The 20,955-nt window shown below is 43.0% G+C and overlaps 1 protein-coding gene across 1 annotated transcript in view; it reads right to left on the reverse strand.

Annotated features, from left to right (window-relative positions):
- Window positions 1-402: 402 nt before the first annotated feature.
- LOC126203185 (alpha-tocopherol transfer protein-like) overlaps window positions 403-20,955 on the reverse strand; it is a 131,365-nt gene continuing 110,812 nt past the window's right edge. Inside the window, exons 4-7 of the mRNA XM_049937427.1 lie at window positions 9,850-10,102; window positions 1,823-1,933; window positions 1,623-1,728; window positions 403-1,543 (exon numbers count right to left, since the gene is read on the reverse strand). Of these exons, the coding sequence (XP_049793384.1) occupies window positions 1,392-1,543; window positions 1,623-1,728; window positions 1,823-1,933; window positions 9,850-10,102 (622 nt within the window). The 3' untranslated portion in view covers window positions 403-1,391. The remainder of the gene's footprint in view (window positions 1,544-1,622; window positions 1,729-1,822; window positions 1,934-9,849; window positions 10,103-20,955) is intronic.

The raw sequence follows: 20,955 nt of genomic DNA on the forward strand, positions 1-20,955 counted from the left end.
CCTGAGAAAATGGTTTTTCACAGTCAGTTAGCCAGGGAGGCAGACTGACAGACAAACAGACAGGACAGATAGGCAAATGGACGGACAAAAAACCATCCTATAAGGGTTCCGTTTATATGGATTGAGTGATGGAACTCAAAAAATGTTCAAATGTGTGTTAATGCCGAAGGAACCAAACTGCTGAGGTCATCGGTCCCTAGATTTACACACTACTTAAACTAACTTAACGCTAAGGACAACACTCACACCCATGCCCGAGGGAGGACTCGAACCTCTGGCGGAAGAGGCCGCGCAATCAGTGACATGGCGCCTCTAACCGCGCGGCCATTCCGCGTGGCGATGGAACTCCAAAAACGTACAATATTGCCTGAGTCGTAAGGGAAACTACACAAATAAAACTACTAATATTAAAATAAATTTATTGGTATAATTATCAACATTAACAACTGCAATGACCGACACTAATGGTCATTTAAAGTAAAAAATCTTACGTTCCACAAATTTTGTATAGAAATCAAAACAAGAATAAGTTTACACTACATGAATTGCCTACAGAAGAGATGATATTGATTTTTCACATCAAAATGATTTACGACTGAAGACAATGACTTATTAACTTCATATTTTTCCGACTTTACAACGGGTAGCCATAGAGTTTTAATTATCATTTCGAAAAAATAAAGTTGTGTAATTAAGTTTTTGTTTGCATAAGTATATTTCGCGATCCCGCTACACGTTGAAATCACTGCGCCACAACATTGCAGCTCCCCCTAGAGGGTCCTAAATAAAACGGTGCTGCCTATTGTTAGTGTGGAGCATCGCGCGGGAAACGTTGCAGGTGAATCAGGCTGTCCAGTCTTTAGTCGTCTGGATTGGTCTGACACAGTGTGCTCCATTCTCGCTGCCGCCGAAAATGATTTAGCGCACGATAATCCACTCCACGAATGAGTTGTGCCATTTTGCTCTGGTCCTCTTAGCGGCATGCTGCGGTACTATGGAGTGGAATGTCTACCAAGACCGCAGACATGTCACTGCAAACAAACAATTCTGAAACTTTATTTTTTTGATGTGATTATTAAAACTTTATGGTACCTATCCCTTGCATGGAGACACAAAACATCCCTGGCAGGAAACTTTTCAGGAAAGTCGTAAGCCTTTGTTGTTGGCATAAAGGAAGAGGAAGGTAACAGGACTCAATGCAACATTATCACTGACCAGTTTCACCCTGGCAGAGTCGTTCCGCAACGACTCTCGGAGCTGAGGCGACTTAAGGATGTTGGATTTGTTATAGCTGCCTCCGAATAATGCTTACGGAAATAAATGAAACTTAAATCTGTCAACATTCGTAGTACACAGTTTTCAGTCATCAGTTGAACGCGTGGCACTGATCTTCAGTCGATGTCGAGCTTTTTGAAGCTTCCTTCCACGCCAAACAGTTCTCCAGCGCTTACTGACTTGCCCGCTCGCTTAGACTCGTCAGATTTCCACGTCTCAGTTTCTATGTACCAGTCGCGGTTAGCCTCGACCTTAGCTTTCAGCACTTCTGTAACAAGAAAGCACAATTTCACCGTAAACGCATTAACTGAGACTGCGTCAACTCCAGACAGCGTTCTGATACTCACCTGACAGTTCTGCCATGGTCGCCTCTTCTCCTCCGAAATCTTTGGGTAGAATACTTCTCGGTATTCGCGAGTACAGAGTTTCCAAGTCAGTAGAATAAAAGTACATCTGAAAGAAAGAAATATTACTACCTCAGCAAAGAAAAATAAACCATCGTACATTATTGTTAGGAATATGCAGCTAGTTCTTTTTCTGATCTTACGTGGTCCATCAGCTCTTTCTTCATTAAAGGCTTCACGACGCCCATAACTTTGTCTGCCACGGCACTCATATTGATCGTGTTGACGCTCTTCATTCTAATCCGAAGACCTTCCTAAAATTAAAAATGAAGACACTTAATACTTTTTGTTTTCAATCTACAGCAGGAAGCAACATCTTCCAGAATATATAAAGTGTAACGAGTATAAGTGCAGTATAAGTGAACAAATCAATGAGGATTTGCAGAAAATAAATGCGTGGTGTAATGACTGGCAGTTATCTCTCAATATTAGTAAGTGTAACCTGCTGCGTATAACAAGGCGAAAATCCCCATTAATGTATGAGTACAAAATAAATGATCAGTCTTTGGAAGCGGTAACATCAGTCAAGTATCTGAGTGTGACTATTCGAAATGATCTCAAATGGAATGATCAGATTACACAAGTAACGGATAAGGCGAACTCTAGATTGCGGTTTATTGGTAGAATCCTGAAGCGATGCAGCCCTTCAACAAAGGAAATAGCTTACAATACGTTAGTTCGTCCAGTCTTAGAGTATTGTTCGTCTGTATGGGACCCTTACCAATTGGGTCTGATTCAAGACATTGAGAAGGTCCAAAGAAGAGCGGCAAGATTCGTGACTGGTACATTTAGCCATCGCGAGAGCGTTACAGATCTCATAGAAAGTTTGAAGTGGGACACACTTGCAGATAGACGACGCGCTAAACAGAAGGGGCTGCTCACTAAATTCCGAAATCCAATCTTCACCGAGGATGTAGAGCACATATTATTACCAGCAACTTTCAAATCGCGTAATGATCATCATTCAAAGATAAGGGAAATAAGAGCTCGTACTGGGGCGATCAGACAGTCGTTTGTCCCTCGCGCGATCCGCGAGTGGAACAGAGAGGTGGGGGACGGAGGGGGGAATATGACTTTGGTGCGAATTGTGCCCTCCGCCACACACCGATTGGTGGCTAGCGGAGTATATATGTAGATGTAGATATTTTGTCTTTTCTCTGCATCGAACGGTCTTCCTACAAATACACCACAAACTTTATGACCGGATGTTTTCTGCACGGTCGTAACTGTACCACTAAGTGGACTACACCGGTTAGTGTAAGTTAACCATTTTGTATCCACATGTCCATACTTCAACACCCGACCTGCTGCCTCGGGGAAAACACTCGTAAACATTAATGTCTTGCTCTTGCCACATGTACTTAGAGGAACTCATCAATCTAAAAATATACTATTCCTCTCAGCTGCAATTATTAGTCATCAAATGAAGTAAATACTGAAGTGATGTTGATCAATACACCGCCATCAGTCAGCAACAGCAATATCTGCACTTATACCTGTTACCCTGTTATAACTACATTAAACAGTTTTGCAGTAGACTAAATATACTTCAGAAATTTTCATTTAAGCGAAAAATTGCATTATTGCACGGCCTTCCCTGATGTATCTGAACACTGATTTTATTTCCACGAATCAGTCAATTTACTATGGTAGCAGCGCCATATTTAGAACCCTAGGTTGAGTCTATGGAGAAGGGCTCTACCATGAAACGTTTAAGTTTGAAAAACAGCATTTTGGAGAAATTTGTGAATTACAAGCCTATAACACAGATTTTAAGGTTTATTATTTAATTGTAAAAAATTTTATTATACAAGTTATGATTTAAGTAACTGATGAAATAAAAGATTAAAGAAATTTTCTTTGACACTTCCCTTTTTAAATTCTTCTTTTTATTACGGGGTTAGATTGTACTTTTTGGCGGTCCATAGCAGTACAGGGTTTCGACGTGAAACCTCCCTGATTTTCAAAATGAAATTTAAAAAAGCTACGAGACATACATAATTGCGGTTTGCGGCGTCATGTAAAGCAAAACAAAAAGTTTTGTGTATGGCTTTTTTCCTGAACGATTCCTCGCTTTTGTTTCAGGTGATAAATAATAACCAGAAAATACTACGAGGGCTATCCACAAAGTACATTACGTTTTGGAATTAAAAATAAATAAAGTATTGAAAATTTTTTTTATTATATACAGATGAAAGCCACACTTAAATACTACTTTTCCACATAGTTGCCATTTAAATTAAGGCACTTACCGTAGCGATGGACGAGCTTGGAAATTCCTTTGTCGTTAAATTCGGCCGCCTGCGCCTTCAACCATGTAATGACTGTCTTTTGGGACAGAAAAGGTGTGATTTTTGTGGATTTCCTGGAAAGAGGCACTACAATAAACTCTCAAAGGTATTGCTAAACTCTGCACAACCTCAGAAGAGCAATACAAAACAAGCGCAGGGGAAAGTTGGGCTCAAAGATCTTGCTGATTCACGACAACGCCCGGGCCCACACGGCAAATGCCACTCGTGAAGTTCTCAAATCTTTTAAGTGGGAGTTGTTTCCTCATCCACCGTACAGTCCCGACCTGGCACCGAGCGACTTCCACTTATTCCCAGCAATGAAGAAGTGGTTGGCTATGCAGCGTTTTGATGACGACGCACAGCTTCAAGAAGAGGTAACCACGTGGTTGAAGGCGCAGGCGGCAGAATTTTACGACGAAGGAATTTCCAAGCTCGTCCATCGCTACGATAAGTGCCTTAATTTAAATGGCAACTATGTAGAAAAGTAGTATTTAAGTGTGGCTTTCATCTGTATATCATAAAAAAAATTTCCAATACTTTATTTATTTTTAATTCCAAAACGTAATGTACTTTGTGGATAGCCCTCGTACGTCTCAAAAGAGAGCCCATTGCTGTCCATAGAGATTTCCGACGTGAGCCACCGGGCATTAAGACGATTATGGCTTGGCGTGACAAGTTCCTAGCCACTGTGATCGTAAGAAGAGGGTCAGGTTCTCACAGAAAGCGCGTATCTGATGAAATGGTAGAGCAGATGAGAAAGACCTTCCAATGGAGACCATCCAAATCGGTTCGCTGAGCACCTCGCTCAAGAATCATGAGTTGCTGTATGTACGTCTTCGCTTGCACGCTTACAAAGTTCAAATTGTTCAAGCATTGAAGCGAAACGACTTGTAGCTTTGCCACGAATTTGTTCAAAAATGGTTCAAATGGCTCTGAGCACTATGGGACTCAACTGCTGTGGTCATAAGTCCCCTAGAACTTAGAACTACTTAAACCTAACTAACCTAAGGACAGCACACAACATCCAGCCATCACGAGGCAGAGAAAATCCCTGACCCCGCCGGGAATCGAACCCGGGAACCCGGGCGTGGGAAGCGAGAACGCTACCGCACGACCACGAGATGCGGGTACACGAATTTGTTATCGAACCGTTGGACCTAATCCTGCAAAATCAAAACTATCTAGGAAATTTCGTTTTTTCTGACGAAGCTACCTTTCAGAAACGTGGTTAAGTTAACCGACACAGCATTGGCATCTGGGATTCAGAAAACACACACGGCTTTCGGGAGCATTTCAGATACGGAGAAAAGGTAAATGATATTGTGCGCTGTTGAAAGACAGTAAAGTTGGATCAGTTTTCTTCAACGAACGAACTGTAACACGAACCGTTTATCTGGACACGCCTGAGGAATTTGCTGTCTCTGAGCTTCTTCCCCTTCCGCCAAACGCGATCTTCCATCAGGATGGTGCACCACCACACTAGAGTTTACATGCTCGTCACTTCAGGACGGATCATTTTCACAGTGATGGGTAGAAGGAGGACCAACTAAGCGGCCACCGAGATCTGCGGGCGTAATCTCTACAGATTTCTTCCTGTCGAGTCACGTGAAAGGCATTGCATGTACCTCGCCGATAGGGAACTTGGCGATCCCAGCAGAAAATTTGTGGATAAAATGTGGACATGTGTGACCTGCGCTTTCTTCTGACTACTGGACCGAAGTTTTTGTTCGACTGTTCTACGACAGATTATAGTTAACAGAAGCGTTAACTCAGCGCCAAATTCGAAATAGAATCTGATAGGGATTCCATCGGGCCCTGGGGCTTTAGTCAGTTTTAACGACTTCAGCTGTTTCTCAGCGCCACTAACACTAACATCTATTTCACTCATGTTTTCAGTGATACGAGAATTTAGTAGGAGTAATACTCCTGGGTTTTCCTTCGTGCAGAAAAATTTTAAAACACCGTTAAGGTTTTGATTTGCTGCCCTTAGTTTCAGTTCCAGCCTCATTCATGAGTGTTTGGACGTCTATATTGATGCCACAAACAGCCTTTACATATGACCAGGATTCATTTGGGTTTCGTGGAAGATCGTTTAACAATATGATGCTAAGGTAGTCACTGAAGGCTTCACGCGTTGCTCCCTTGACTGCAAACGCGTTTTATTCAGCATCTCTCTATGGTCCTGGGACGCGGTTCTAGAATGATAGAGCATCAGCCCATTTTCTCCGCAATGTCAAAGAACATCTCACACTGACATTTAATGGGCAATGGATTGATTGGAGAGGTCAAGTACTTCGGTCAGGTCGTTTCCCAGATCTTAATCCCTCGAATCTTTTGGTTGTGGGCACACCCGAAATTCTCGCAGTAATCTCTGTTTCTTTAGAAGTTTGTTTACAGTAATTGTATACCATGGAGAATATCTCCCATTGTGAATTGTCTTACTGGGTACATATCTATCCAGTACATGGTCAACTATTCTTTTAAACTTGCACCTTAGTTCTCTACCTGCTCCTATCCTGGGCTAAAAGTTTCAAGTTCCTTATTAACGTATGACACCATTGTTTCTCTGTCTAGTTTGCTGAAAATATAAGTCTTTCTGCTTGTTTTAGTTGCCCATGCTGTTTTGATATTCATTGTTGCATTCCAAAAGCTCCTGGGATGTGATTCTAGAATGATAGAGCATCAACCCATTTTCTCCGCAATGTCAGAGAACATCTCACACTGACATTTAATGGGCAATGGATTGATTGGAGAAGTCAAGTACTTCGGTCAGGTCGTATCCAGATCTTAATCCCTCGAATCTTTTGGTTGTGGCCACATCTGAAATTCCCGGTGTATGCAAGCCCCATTGATAATGTAGAAACACTACAGGAACGCTTCATCAAAGACGCAGCGCATCTGTGAACAATCCGGAGTTTTTAAGAGATATCGCCGGCCGGAGTGGCCGAGCGGTTCTAGGCACTACAGTCTGGAACCGCGCGACAGCTACAGTCGCAGGTTCGAATCCTGCCTCGGGCATGGATATGTGTGATGTCCTTAGGTTAGTTAGGTTTAGGTAGTTCTAAGTTCTAGGGGACTGATGACCTCAGAAGTTAAGTCCCATAGTGCTCAGAGCCATTTGAACCATTTTTAAGATATATCGATCAAAAGAACGCCTCACTGTGAATGGACTCCACACCGAACATCATCTTTAGCGATGGCTCAAGTGCAGGTCGTAAGTATGCAGATTACATTAGACGCCTCGCTGTTTCACAGTAACAGAGTAACGCTTGCTCATTTGTTCATTCATTTGTTTACTGCATTCTGTAGGTCATTCGTCATAGCAAAGAGCCTGCAGCAGAAGAGATATGTTTCACAACAGCGAATATGAACAAGCGACCATAGCTCTTAAGGTACCCATTTTAGAGCCCATGTTTCCTGGACTTTTTCTTGTTTTGGACCATACTGCCACCTATTAAAATCTGGAGAACTTTTTTTAAAGCCTTCTATTAAGCAACCCAGTGTATGTGTCGATGGTCAGCTTTCAGAAGAAATTTCGATTGTGAATGGAGTTCGCCATGGTTGCACTGTCTCTCCATTACCTTACAGCACCTATCCTGAAAAAATTTTCCGCGATGCTCTTGATGGAAGTATGAAGGAGTGATGGTTAATGGAACTATCAACAATAACATTAGATATGCTGATGACACTGTCTTAATTGTAACCTGAGAATCCGCAAGAACTACTAAGCACTGTTACTGAAAAGAATTACGTTTGAACGTCAAGAAGACAAAATACGCGTAGATATCTGTGAGCAGAAACCGGGATGAAATTCACGGCATTTTTACTCTCTGTAATAATAATACGAATATTTTTGGTGTCCAAGCAAAGAAAACTGGGAGTGTTCTCACGAAATTCGCTGCATAGTTGAACAAGCCAGTATTTTTTTCCAGGAAACGTAGGAAGTTCTGACTAGCCGTGAACTAAGTACTACACTTCGCACTCGACTACTTCGATGCTACGTGTTCACCATCCTACTCTATGGAGTTGAGTAATGGACAATTACTGCAGTATTAGGTAAGCAACTGGAGGCATCTGAAATTTGGACGTATCCAAGGATATTAAGGATACAATGGATAGATGAAGTTTCAAATGCAGCGGTACCGCGGCGTATCAATTAAGAGTTAGAAATTATCGATACTGTCAAGGTAAGAAAATATAAATATTGTGACCATATAATGCGCAACAACAGATACAACTTGTTGCAGCTAATACTTAAAGGAAAGATTGATAGCAGACGTGGCCCAGGGCAAAGAGGGTTATCCTGGCGAAAGAACTGAGGAAAGTGCTTTGGATGGAGCGCACAGTCGCTGTTCATAAAATCCATAAGCAAACAACAGATCTTGCTACTAATTGCCAGATTGTTTTGAGGACGAGGCACTTGAGGAGGAGAAGAAGGAGGAAGAGGAGGAGACTGTCTTATTCAGAAAATGTAGACAAATGAGGAGCATAGTAACCTGACGGCCAAGTCCATTTTTTTCGATTTTCTGATATTGATGTTGTTTACATTATTTTCTGTGGTGAATCAGATGGTAGCTTCAATTAGCACCCTAAAACGGACGAAAATGGTTTAAAAAGCCGTTGATAAGTACGTCTTTGGTTCAAAAATGCCAAGTCCAAGCAGATGTTGTTTCAGAAGAAGTGACCAACTCCATCAGTAGCCAATCATAACACAAGACTCTGTACGTGGTACCCATCTTGCTCTGTGGATCCCAGAAATGTTGAAGATGTAAAAACATTAGTAGGGAAACATTTCGGTGAAAAATGACGTGAAACAGAGTGACTGCAGTGGTATCGCAACATCACAAAAAGAAGCTTCTGGTGTGAAGGAAGAGGAAGAGCCGGCCGATGTGGCCGAGCGGTTCTAGGCGCTACAGTCTGGAACAGCGCGACAGCTACGGTCGCAGGTTAGAATCCTGCCTCGGGCCTGGATGTGTGTGATATCCTTAGGTTAGTTAGGTTTAAGTAGTTCTAAGTTCTAGGGGACTGATGACCTCAGCAGTTAAGTCCCATAGTGCTCAGAGCTATTTTTGAAGAGGAATTACATTGCAAATGTACGAATACGGGAGAAGATAAGAATTTAGTGGTGAGTTCATCTGGTTGGTTTTTTACTGTTTCTTTGTAAATGTTTGAAACATGTTAAGTATTTATCTTTTTTACTCAAGAAGAATCAGTCCTAAAATTGATGTTAATTCAACATTTTTTTTTGTTTTAGATGCTTCAGTTAATAAAAGTTTCAGTTTTATCGTTCAGTTTTTAACTATTTTTTAATATAGTGGGAACTAATCTAAGAAGCATGTGGATACACTTTGGTTTAGTTTCAAAAGCGGACAAATGAAGTAGTTAGTATCAAAGCCGTCCAGGTTCTGCTTTTGCCCATTTATATGACAGAACTATTATTTTTACCATGTTTTCGTTGGTGAAAGCCATTTGTTTGATATAAAAGAGAGCAGAAAAAAAATTTGAAAATGGAAAAAATGGTTCAAATGCCTCTAAGCCCTATGGGACTTAACATCTGAGGTCATCAGTCCCCTAGACTTAGAACTACTTAAACCTAACTAACCTAAGGACATCACACACATCCATGCCCGAGGCAGGATTCGAACCTGCGACCATAGCAGTCTCGCGGTTCCGGACTGAAGCGCCTAGAACCGCTCGGCCACAGCAGCCTGCTCAAAAGGGAAAATGAAATCAAAACCGGGCCCGGTTGTGTTAGATATTTGGCTCCTCAATTATCTCAGGCTTATTCAGGAAATTTATTTCCTATATTAATTTACGGAGCGGCGGTTAATACTAGAATTCTATGCTGCTGGGCCTGCTGCGGCAGTCCGTGTGCCCACCTGCACGTAGACCATGTACTTGCGCAGCACGGTGAAGTTGCACCTGGCCAGGTGTCCCATGGCGAGGCCAGCGGTGTCGTATATGAAGTGGTAGCCGGGAACCGTGCCGTCCTCCCGCAGGCTCGCGTCCATCGCCAAGAGGAACACTTTGGTGGCGTCGGCGTGGTTGAACTTCTGCGGGTCGGTGTCCGCCAGCTTGACCACTATCACCTTGTTGCCCTCGGGGTCCCTCTTCGGGAGAGAGGCAATGTGTCTGTGCAAATAAGTCCTCTGTTACTCAGGGCTTGAAACGTTTCTGCACCAACATAAACACATCAAATAGCAAGAGAGAGAAGATAACAGATTTTTCTTATTAATAGAAAACAATAAGAAAAATTCCATTTAGTTTTTCCAAAGTATCTGGGGAAACATCCCACAACAATATGCAATTACATCGCTTTACAAAAAAAGTGAAGCACCCAGAACACAAAACTATAGGCCTATATCTCTGACATCGATCTGTTGTAGAATTTTAGAACATGTTTTTTGCTCGCGTAGCATGTCGCTTTTGGAAACCCAGAATCTACTCTGTAGGAGTCAACATGGATTCCGGAAACAGCGATCGTGTGAGACCCAACTCGCTTTATTTGTTCATGAGACCCAGAAAATATTAGATACAGGCTCCCAGGTAGATGCCATTTTCCTTGACTTCCGGAAGGGTTCGATACAGTTTCGCACTGTCGCCTGATAAACAGAGTAATAGCCTACGGAATACCAGACCAGCTGTGTGGCTGGATTGAAGAGCTTTTAGCAAACAGAACACAGCATGTTGTTCTCAATGGAGAGACGTCTACAGACGTTAAAGTAACCTCTGGCGTGCCACAGGGGAGTGTTATGGGACCATTGCTTTTCACAATATATATAAATGACCTAGTAGATAGTGTCGGAAGTTCCATGCGGCTTTTCGCGGATGATGCTGTAGTATACAGAGAAGTTGAAGCATTAGAAAATTGCACCGAAATGCAGGAAGATCTGCAGCGGATAGGCACTTGGTGCAGGGACTGGCAACTGACCCTTAACGTAGACAAATGTAATGTATTGCGAATATACAGAAAGAAGGATCCTTTACTGTATGATTATATGATAGCAGAACAAACACTGGTAGCAGTTACTTCTGTGAAATATCTGGGAGTATGCGTGCGGAACGATTTGAATTGCAGTGATCATATAAAAGTAATTGTTGGTAAGGCGAGTGCCAGGTTGAGATTCATTGGGAGAGTCCTTAGAAAATGTAGTCCATCAACAAAGGATGTGGCTTACAAAACACTCGTTCGACCTATACTTGAATATTGCTCATCAGTGTGGGATCCGTACCAGGTCAGGTTGACAGAGGAGATAGAGAAGATCCAAAGAAGAGCGGTTGGTTTCGTCACAGGATTATTTGGTAAGCGTGATAGCGTTACGGAGTTGTTTAGGAAACTCAGGTGGCAGACTCTGCAAGAGAAGGGCTCTGCATCGCGGTGTAGCTTGCTGTCCAGGTTTCGAGAGGGTGCGTTTCTGGATGAGGTATCGAATATATTGCTTCCCCCTACTTATAACTCCCGAGGAGATCACGAATGTGAAATTAGAGAGATTCGAGCGCGCACGGAGGCTTTCCGGCAGTCGTTCTTCCCGCGAACCATACGCGACTGCAACAGGAAAGGGAGATAATGACAGTGGCACGTAAAGTGCCCTCCGCCACACGCCGTTGGGTGGCTTGCGGAGTATAAATGTAGATGTAGATGTAGAACACATGGCTGGATGTCAGTGTAACTTCGTACATATGCACATCATTGCCTGGTACGTAAATGATTAGAGTTGCAGTCCTCTGTGACACATAGAACGGCTACAAGAGTAGACTAGCATTGTTACCAGACCTGGGAGGGAATATAGTGGGCATGAATAGTGTCAGATGTTGATTGATCACTGAAGGAAGAGGAGATGTCAGATACTCCTTTGAGGCAATGTTGTCAGCACCTAACAGAATTTAAAAGGAGGCTCATTGTGGCTCTCCATTTGGCCAGCTGTTCGAATCGTTGCAACATCTACCTTTGTGGAGCATTCGCGTGTAACGGCAGCCCGATGATGGGTTGCATGGGAGCGTGAGGGCAGGCTTAATCGTTGTCAAGGTTCCAGTTGACCACCTCTGAGCACCACGGGGAGCATCGCAGTATCGCCCACCAAGCGTATCGTAACCGCTTCATATCTGCGCCTGCTACTCTAGAACAAGCAATGGTCTCCTACCGACACGCTGTGCACCTTACATCATTGTTTGCAGACTATCAACAGCCGGACTAACTTTAAGATTGTTGATATTTTTAAAAATATCGAGAGTCCAATATAGCGATACTTTGAAAATTTTGGTTAACGGCCATCGATATATTGACGGAAGAAACGTCGGCGTACCGGCCTGTAAATATATCGGCTGCACACTGTAAATATACTGCCGGTTTTAGGGCTGTATATTTAACTATTGACTAAATATTAGGTATTCTGCACATCAACAAGCTAGCAGCCTGTTTAACCCGCTTAGAGCAAGAACGTTCACGCTTGTCGATAACCACTTTACTAACAATGGTAACAGCACGTAAGTGGCACAATAAAATGTGTCCAATGGCTTCATCGTTCGGTTTCGCAACATACAAGATTTGTCTGGAACACTTCATTTCGACTTCCTTGTTCTTTTTTTTTTTTTTTTTTCTGCGAACGGCTTCACACGTCTCCGCCCACCGCAGAGGCCAAACTTGTCATTTACATTTTCATTCGTTATTTTCAGCAATTGTTTTTGAAGAGTGCCGATGTGAAGAAATAGCACACTATTTTTAATTGGTATGCTACTTCACATCGGAAATTTTGTTATTCCATTCACACCGCCACCCCCAGTGCAACCGGATTTCTTTTGTGTCACCTAACGATTACAAATTAGGCCCGGTCACGATCAATGGACCACCCTCTCTCTCTCTCTCTCTCTCTCTCTCTCTCTCTCTCTCTATATATATATATATATATATATATATATATATATATGGGTGTTACAAAAAGGTACGGCCAGACTTTCAGGAAATATTCCTCACACACAAAGAAAGAAAATATGTTATGTGGACATGTGTCCGGAAACGCTTACTTTCCATGTTAGAGCTCATTTTATTACTCCTCTTCAAATCACATTAATCATGGAATGGAAACACACAGCAATAGAACGTACCAGCGTGACTTCAAACACTTTGTTACAGGAAATGTTCAAAATGTCCTCCGTTAGCGAGGATACATGCATCCACCCTCCGTCGCATGGAATCCCTGATGCGCTGACGCAGCCCTGGAGAATGGCGTATTGTATCACAGCCGTCCACAATACGAGCACGAAGAGTCTCTACATTTGGTACCGGGGTTGCGTAGACAAGAGCTTTCAAATGCCCCCATAAATGAAAGTCAAGAGGGTTGAGGTCAGGAGAGCGTGGAGGCCATGGAATTGGTCCGCCTCTACCAATCCATCGGTCACCGAATCTGTTGTTGAGAAGCGTACGAACACTTCGACTGAAATGTGCAGGAACTCCATCGTGCATGAACCACATGTTGTGTCGTACTTGTAAAGGCACATGTTCTAGCAGCACAGGTAGAGTATCCCGTATGAAATCATAATAACGTGCTCCATTGAGCGTAGGTGGAAGAAGATGGGGCCCAATCAAGACATCACCAACAATGCCTGCCCAAACGTTCACAGAAAATCTGTGTTGATGACGTGATTGCACAGTTGCGTGCGGATTCTCGTCAGCCCACACATGTTGATTGTGAAAATTTACAATTTGATCACGTTGGAATGAAGCCTCATCCGTAAAGAGAACATTTGGACTCAAATGAGGATTGACACATTGTTGGATGAACCATTCGCAGAAGTGTACCTGTGGAGGCCAATCAGGTGCTGATAGTGCCTGCACACGCTGTACATGGTACGGAAACATCTGGTTCTCCCGTAGCACTCTCCATACAGTGACGTGGGCAACGTTACCTTGTACATCAGCAACTTCTCTGACGCTGACATTAGGGTTATCGTCAACTGCACGAAGAATTGCCTCCTCCATTGCAGGTGTCCTCGTCGTTCTAGGTCTTCCCCAGTCGCGAGTCATTGGCTGGAATATTCCATGCTCCCTAAGACGCCGATCAATTGCTTCGAACGTCTGCCCGTCGGGACACTTTCGTTCTGGAAATGTGTCTCGATACAAACGTACCGCGCCACGGCTATTGCCCCGTGCTAATCCATACATCAAATGGGCATCTGCCAACTCCGCATTTGTAAACATTGCACTGACTGCAAAACCACGTTCGTGATGAACACTAACCTGTTTATGCTACGTACTGATGTGCTTGATGCTAGTACTGTAGAGCAATGAGTCGCATGTCAACACAAGCACCGAAGTCAACATTACCTTCCTTCAATTGGGCCAACTGGCGGTGAATCGAGGAAGTACAGCACATACTGACGAAACTAAAATGAGCTCTAACATTGAAATTAAGCGTTTACGGACACATGTCCACATAGCATCTTTTTTTTTATTTGTGTGTGAGGAATGTTTCCTGAAAGTTTGGCCGTACCTTTTTGTAACACCCTATATATATATATATATATATATATATATATATATATATATATATATATATATATATATATATATATATATATAGGGTGTCCCAGCTATTTTATCCACCCAAAATATCTCTGGAACAATAACAGCTATTGGAAAACGACTTTCACCGGTATCAATGTAGGGCTGGGGCCCATGAATGTACATATTTGGAAACATTCTAAAACGAAAGCATGTGTGTTTTTTTAACACAAACTTATGTTTTTTTTTAAATGGACCTCCTATATTTTTTCTTCAGCAATCCATAGCATGACAAAGCACATACACAATGGCGTTGATTGCATCGCAATATTCCCATTACATCCCTAGATATTGAGACGCTAAGTTTACGCTTGAAACACACGACATGCGCTGCTAGCGCACGTCCTGAGGCTCAGGCGTGAACCCCATGCTGCCCGTAATTGCGATGTGATTGGCATGTGTAATCACACCTCCATACTTATCAAGAGGTCCGAAACGAATAATACGGTCTGCTGCCATCAACTCTCATAAGCACATAATGGTTTCCCTCTTGCACGTTTTATGTATCTACGTACACAAAATGAACCAGTAGCGATCGGTGTACACCCGTCAGGTTGTCTTATTTATCCTGCACACCCAAAATAAGTTTTATCTAATGCGTTATATGACCCATTGTGCCTGTCGCGCAGGACCTGGCTCTACCTACTCAAGTGTCCAACGTAGTTCCCACTACTGCCACAGTTACCACTTCGCCTTGTTTATGATTTGCGACCCATGCAAACTCCTGTACTCCACCACCCTCCGAGCATCCCATTTGTTGTTGCTTTGGCGTGCAGTACACCGCTTGCCAGTGTAGTCGTGCATCAGAGTAATCTAGTGACGGCACGGAGGTAGTACATATTGTGAATAAACGTTGTGTTGTGGAACTTATACTGTACAGTATAATGTATACACATGAAGATATGGTAGAAATGCTGCTGATCTATGGAGAATGTACGTTGACGGGAAATACGTTATGAGATTGCTTGTTTGTTGATAGTACTGTTAGCGAACATTATGATTATTAAGTTAATATGTCTGTTTTCTACCCTACTCTATATACCTGTACTGTACCCTGTTGTAGGTGGACGAAATGCTGTTCAGGCAGAACGACTGTACAGAAGACGATTCCCTGACAGGCCATCGCCTTCGCGCCGGGTGTTTGGTCGTCTCACATCTCGTCTACGTGAAATGGGAAGCTTAAATCCAAGACTTCGACATCGTCCTAGAACACGCACAGATGAACGTGCTGAAGTTGCTGTGCTCGCTACCATAGCTGTGAATCCTCAAATCAGCACACGTCAAATTGAACGTGAAGTTGGTGTGTCGAAATCAAGTGCACAGCGTATTCTTAAACGTCATAAATTTCATCCTTACTATGTTCATTTACACCAGGATTTTCATGGAAATGACTTCCGCAATAGGGTAACATTTTGTCGGTGGGCCGGCCGCGGTGGTCTCGCGGTTCTAGGCGCGCAGTCCGGAACCGTGCGACTGCTACGGTCGCAGGTTCGAATCCTACCTCGGGCATGGATGTGTGTGATTTCCTTAGGTTAGTTAGGTTTAAGTAGTTCTAAGTTCTAGGGGACTGATAACCACAGCAGTTGAGTCCCATAGTGCTCAGAGCCATTTGAACCATTTTTTTTTTTTTTTTTTGTCGGTGGGCTCAGCAAAAACTTCTAACTAATCCAAATGTTTTTGCAGATGTTCTCTTTATCGACGAGGCATCATTCTTCAACAAAGGAATTGTCAATATGAGGAATATGCATTATTGGTCCGCAGGCAATCCAAAATGGCTCCGTCAGGTAGAGCATCAACGTCCGTGGAAAGTTAATGTTTGGTGTGGGATTATTGGAGATACCATTATCGGACCTTTCTTTATAAATGGCATCCAAAATGGCAGACAATACTCCAGATTTATACGACACAATCTTCCTGTTCTCTTGGACACCGTACCTCTGAACCTGAGAATTGTCATGTGGTATCAGCATGACGGATGCCCTGCACATAACGCCTTACGAGCACGACGACTTCTGAACCGTAAGTTCCCTGGTAGGTGGATTGGACGAGGTGGCCCATTTAGGTGGCCTGCCCGATCTCCGGACCTTACACCGCTGGATTATTTTCTTTGGGGAGCAGTGAAGGATGCTGTTTACCAACATCAACCAAAAACACCAGAGGACATGAAGCAACGCATTATTGATGCTTGTACAGCCATCAAAGAGGAAACAGTAGCACGAAGTAGGGCATCCTTCATCCGCAGAGTGACCCTATGTATGCAAGCCAATGGGCATCACTTTGAGCATGAGATGTGAACGCTATGTTTAGTATGTAGTGCTGGTATCACAGTGGAAGTTACTACAAAGGGCCATTTTACCCAGTGATGTTAAGAAACATTTGTTTGCAACAATTTGTCATTTAACGCATTAGATAAACATAACATTGATTATTATGTGATAATAAAAGTAATTGGTTAAACATGTTTACATTCATCTTCTATGTCTTACCCGAACTTGCCAAATCAAAACATTTTTACCTAAACAACGGTTAAACTTTTAGTCCACTTGCTCGTTTCACTAAAACCATCAACATGAATTTTACTATTACGAGTGAATGATTTGCGCTAGATTTACAGTAAAGAAAAGTTTTAACGTTGAACGGCATTACCTTTTTAGTAACGGATTATGATAAGCGAAGTTAGCTTTGTGACTAACTTTGCGGTACACAGATATGTTACAGAACCGCATCACCCCTAGCCTATGGGATAAATACCTGCTGGAATGTACGACGTTAATGCAGGATGGCAGCAGACCGTATTATTCGTTTCGGACCTCTTGATAAGTATGGAAGTGTGATTACGCATGTCAATCACATCGCGCTTACGGGCAGCATGGGGTTCACGCCTGAACCTCAGGACGTGCGCTAGCAGCGCATGTCGTGTGTTTCAAGCGTAAACTTAGCGTCTTAATATCTTGGGATTTAATGGGAATATTGCGATGCAATCAACGCCATTGTGTATGTGCTTTGTCATGCTATGGATTGCTGAAGAAAAAATATAGGAGGTCCATTTAAAAAAAAAACATAAGTTTGTGTTAAAAAACACATATGCTTTCGTTTTAGAATGTTTCCAAATATGTACATTCATGGGCCCCAGCCCTACATTGATACCGGTGAAAGTCGTTTTCCAATAGCTGTTATTGTTCCAGAGACATTTTGGGTGGACAAGATAGCTGGGACACCCTATATATATATATATATATATATATATATATATATATATATATATATAGAGAGAGAGAGAGAGAGAGAGAGAGAGAGAGAGAGAGAGAGAGAGAGTGGTCCATTGATCGTGACCAGGCCAAATATCTCACGAAATACGCGTCAAACGAAAAAAACTACAAAGAAACTTGTCTAGCTTGAAGGGGGAAACCAGATGGCGCTATGGTTGGCCGGCTAGATGGAGCTGCCATAGATCAAACGGATATCAACTGCGGTTTTTTTAAAAAATAGGAACCCCGTTTTTTATTACATATTCGTGTAGTACGTAAAGAAATACGAATGTTCTAGTTGGACCACTTTTTTCGCTTTGTGATAGATGGCGCTGTAATAGTCACAAACAAATGGCTCACAATTTTAGGCGAACAGTTGGTAACAGGTAGGCTTTTTAAATTAAAATACAGAACGTAGGTACGTTTGAACATTTTATTTCGGTTGTTCCAATGTGATACCTGTACCTTTGTGAACTTATCATTTCTGAGAACGCATGCTGTTACAGCGTGATTACCTGTAAATACCACATTAATGCAATAAATGCTCAAAATTATGTCCGTCAACCTCAATACATTTGACAATACGTGTAACGACATTCCTCTCAACAGCGAGTAGTTCGTCTTCCGTAATGTTCGCTCATGCATTGACAATGCGCTGACGCATGTTGTCAGGCGTTGTCGGTAAATCACGATGGCAAATATCCTTCAACATTCCCCACAGAAAGGAATCCGGAGACGTCAGATCCGGTGAACGTGCGGGCCATGGTATGGTGCTTCGACGACCAATCCACCTGTCATGAAATATGCTATTCAGTACCGCTGCAACCGCACGCGAGCTATGTGCAGTACATCCATCATGTTGGAGGTACATCGCCATTCTGTCATGCAGTGAAACATCTTGTAGTAACATTGGTAGAACATTACGTAGGAAATCAGCATACATCGCACCATTTAGATTGCCATCGACAAAATGGGGGCCAATTATCCTCCCTCCCATAATGCCGCACCAAACATTAACCCGCCAAGGTCACTGATATTCCACTTGTGGCAGCCATCGTGGATTTTCCGTTGCCCAATAGTACATGTTATGCCGGTTTACGTTACCGCTGTTGGTCAATGACGCTTCGTCGCTAAATAGAACGCGTGCAAAAAATCTGTCATCGTTCCGTAATTTCTCTTGTGCCCAGTGGCAGAACTGTACACGACGTTCAAAGCCGTCGCCATGGAATTCCTGGTGCATAGAAATACGATACGGGTGCAATCGATGTTGATGTAGCATTCTCAACACAGACGTTTTTGAGATTCCCGAATCTCGCGCATTTTGTCTGCTGCTGATGTGCGGAATAGCCGCGACAGCAGCTAAAACACCTACTTGGGCATCATCGTATGTTGCAGGTCGTGGTTGACGTTTCACATGTGACTGAACACTTCCTGTTTCCTTAAATAACATAACTATCCGGCGAACGGTCCGGACACTTGGATGATGTCGTCCAGGATACGGAGTAGCATATATAGCACACGCCCGTTGGGCATTTTGATCACAATAGCCATACATCAACAGGATATCGACTTTTTCCGCAATTGGTACACGGTCCATTTTAACACGGGTAATGTATCACGAAGCAAATACCGTCCGCACTGGCGGAATGTTATGTGATACCACGTACTTATATGTTGGTGACTATTACAGCGCCATCTATCACAAAGCGAAAAAAGTGGTCCAACTAAAACATTCATATTTCTTTACGTACTAGACGAATATGTAATAAAAATTATATATATATATATATATATATATATATATATATATATATATATATATATATATAGGGTGTTTCAAAAATGACCGGTATATTTGAAACGGCAATAAAACGAAACGAGCAGCGATAGAAATACACCGTTTGTTGCAATATGCTTGGGACAACAGTACATTTTCAGGCGGACAAACTTTCGAAATTACAGTAGTTACAATTTTCAACAACAGATGGCGCTGCAAGTGATGTGAAAGATATAGAAGACAACGCAGTCTGTGGGTGCGCCATTCTGTACGTCGTCTTTCTGCTGTAAGCGTGTGCTGTTCACAACGTGCAAGTGTGCTGTAGACAACATGGTTTATTCCTTAGAACAGAGGATTTTTCTGGTGTTGGAATTCCACCGCCTAGAACACAGTGTTGTTGCAACAAGTTTTCAACGGAGGTTTAATGTAACCAAAGGACCGAAAAGCGATACAATAAAGGATCTGTTTGAAAAATTTCAACGGACTGGGAACGTGACAGATGAACGTGCTGGAAAGGTAGGGCGACCGCGTACGGCAACCACAGAGGACAACGCGCAGCTAGTGCAGCAGGTGATCCAACAGCGGCCTCGGGTTTCCGTTCGCCGTGTTGCAGCTGCGGTCCAAATGACGCCAACGTCCACGTATCGTCTCATGCGCCAGAGTTTACATCTCTATCCATACAAAATTCAAACGCGGCAACCCCTCAGCGCCGCTACCATTGCTGCACGAGAGACATTCGCTAACGATATAGTGCACAGGATTGATGACGGCGATATGCATGTGGGCAGCATTTGGTTTACTGACGAAGCTTATTTTTACCTGGACGGCTTCGTCAATAAACAGAACTGGCGCATATGGGGAACCGAAAAGCCCCATGTTGCAGTCCCATCGTCCCTGCATCCTCAAAAGTATTGGTCTGGGCCGCCATGTCTTCCAAAGGAATCATTGGCCCATTTTTCAGATCCGAAACGTTTACTGCATCACGCTATCTGGACATTCTTCGTGAATTTGTGGCGGTACAAACTGCCTTAGACGACACTGCGAACACCTCGTGGTTTATGCAAGATGGTGCCCGGCCACATCGCACGGCCTACGTCTTTAATTTCCTGAATGAATATTTCGATGATCGTGTGATTGCTTTGGGCTATCCGAAACATACAGGAGGCGGAGTGGATTGGCCTCCCTATTCGCCAGACATGAACCCCTGTGACTTCTTTCTGTGGGGACACTTGAAAGACTAGGTGTACCGCCAGAATCCAGAAACAATTGAACAGCTGAAGCAGTACATCTCATCTGCATGTGAAGCCATTCCGCCAGACACGTTGTCAAAGGTTTCGGGTAATTTCATTCAGAGACTACGCCATATTATTGCTACGCATGGTGGATATGTGGAAAATATCGT

This window comes from Schistocerca nitens, chromosome 9 (assembly GCF_023898315.1).
Source record: "Schistocerca nitens isolate TAMUIC-IGC-003100 chromosome 9, iqSchNite1.1, whole genome shotgun sequence".
Lineage (NCBI taxonomy): Eukaryota > Metazoa > Arthropoda > Insecta > Orthoptera > Acrididae > Schistocerca > Schistocerca nitens.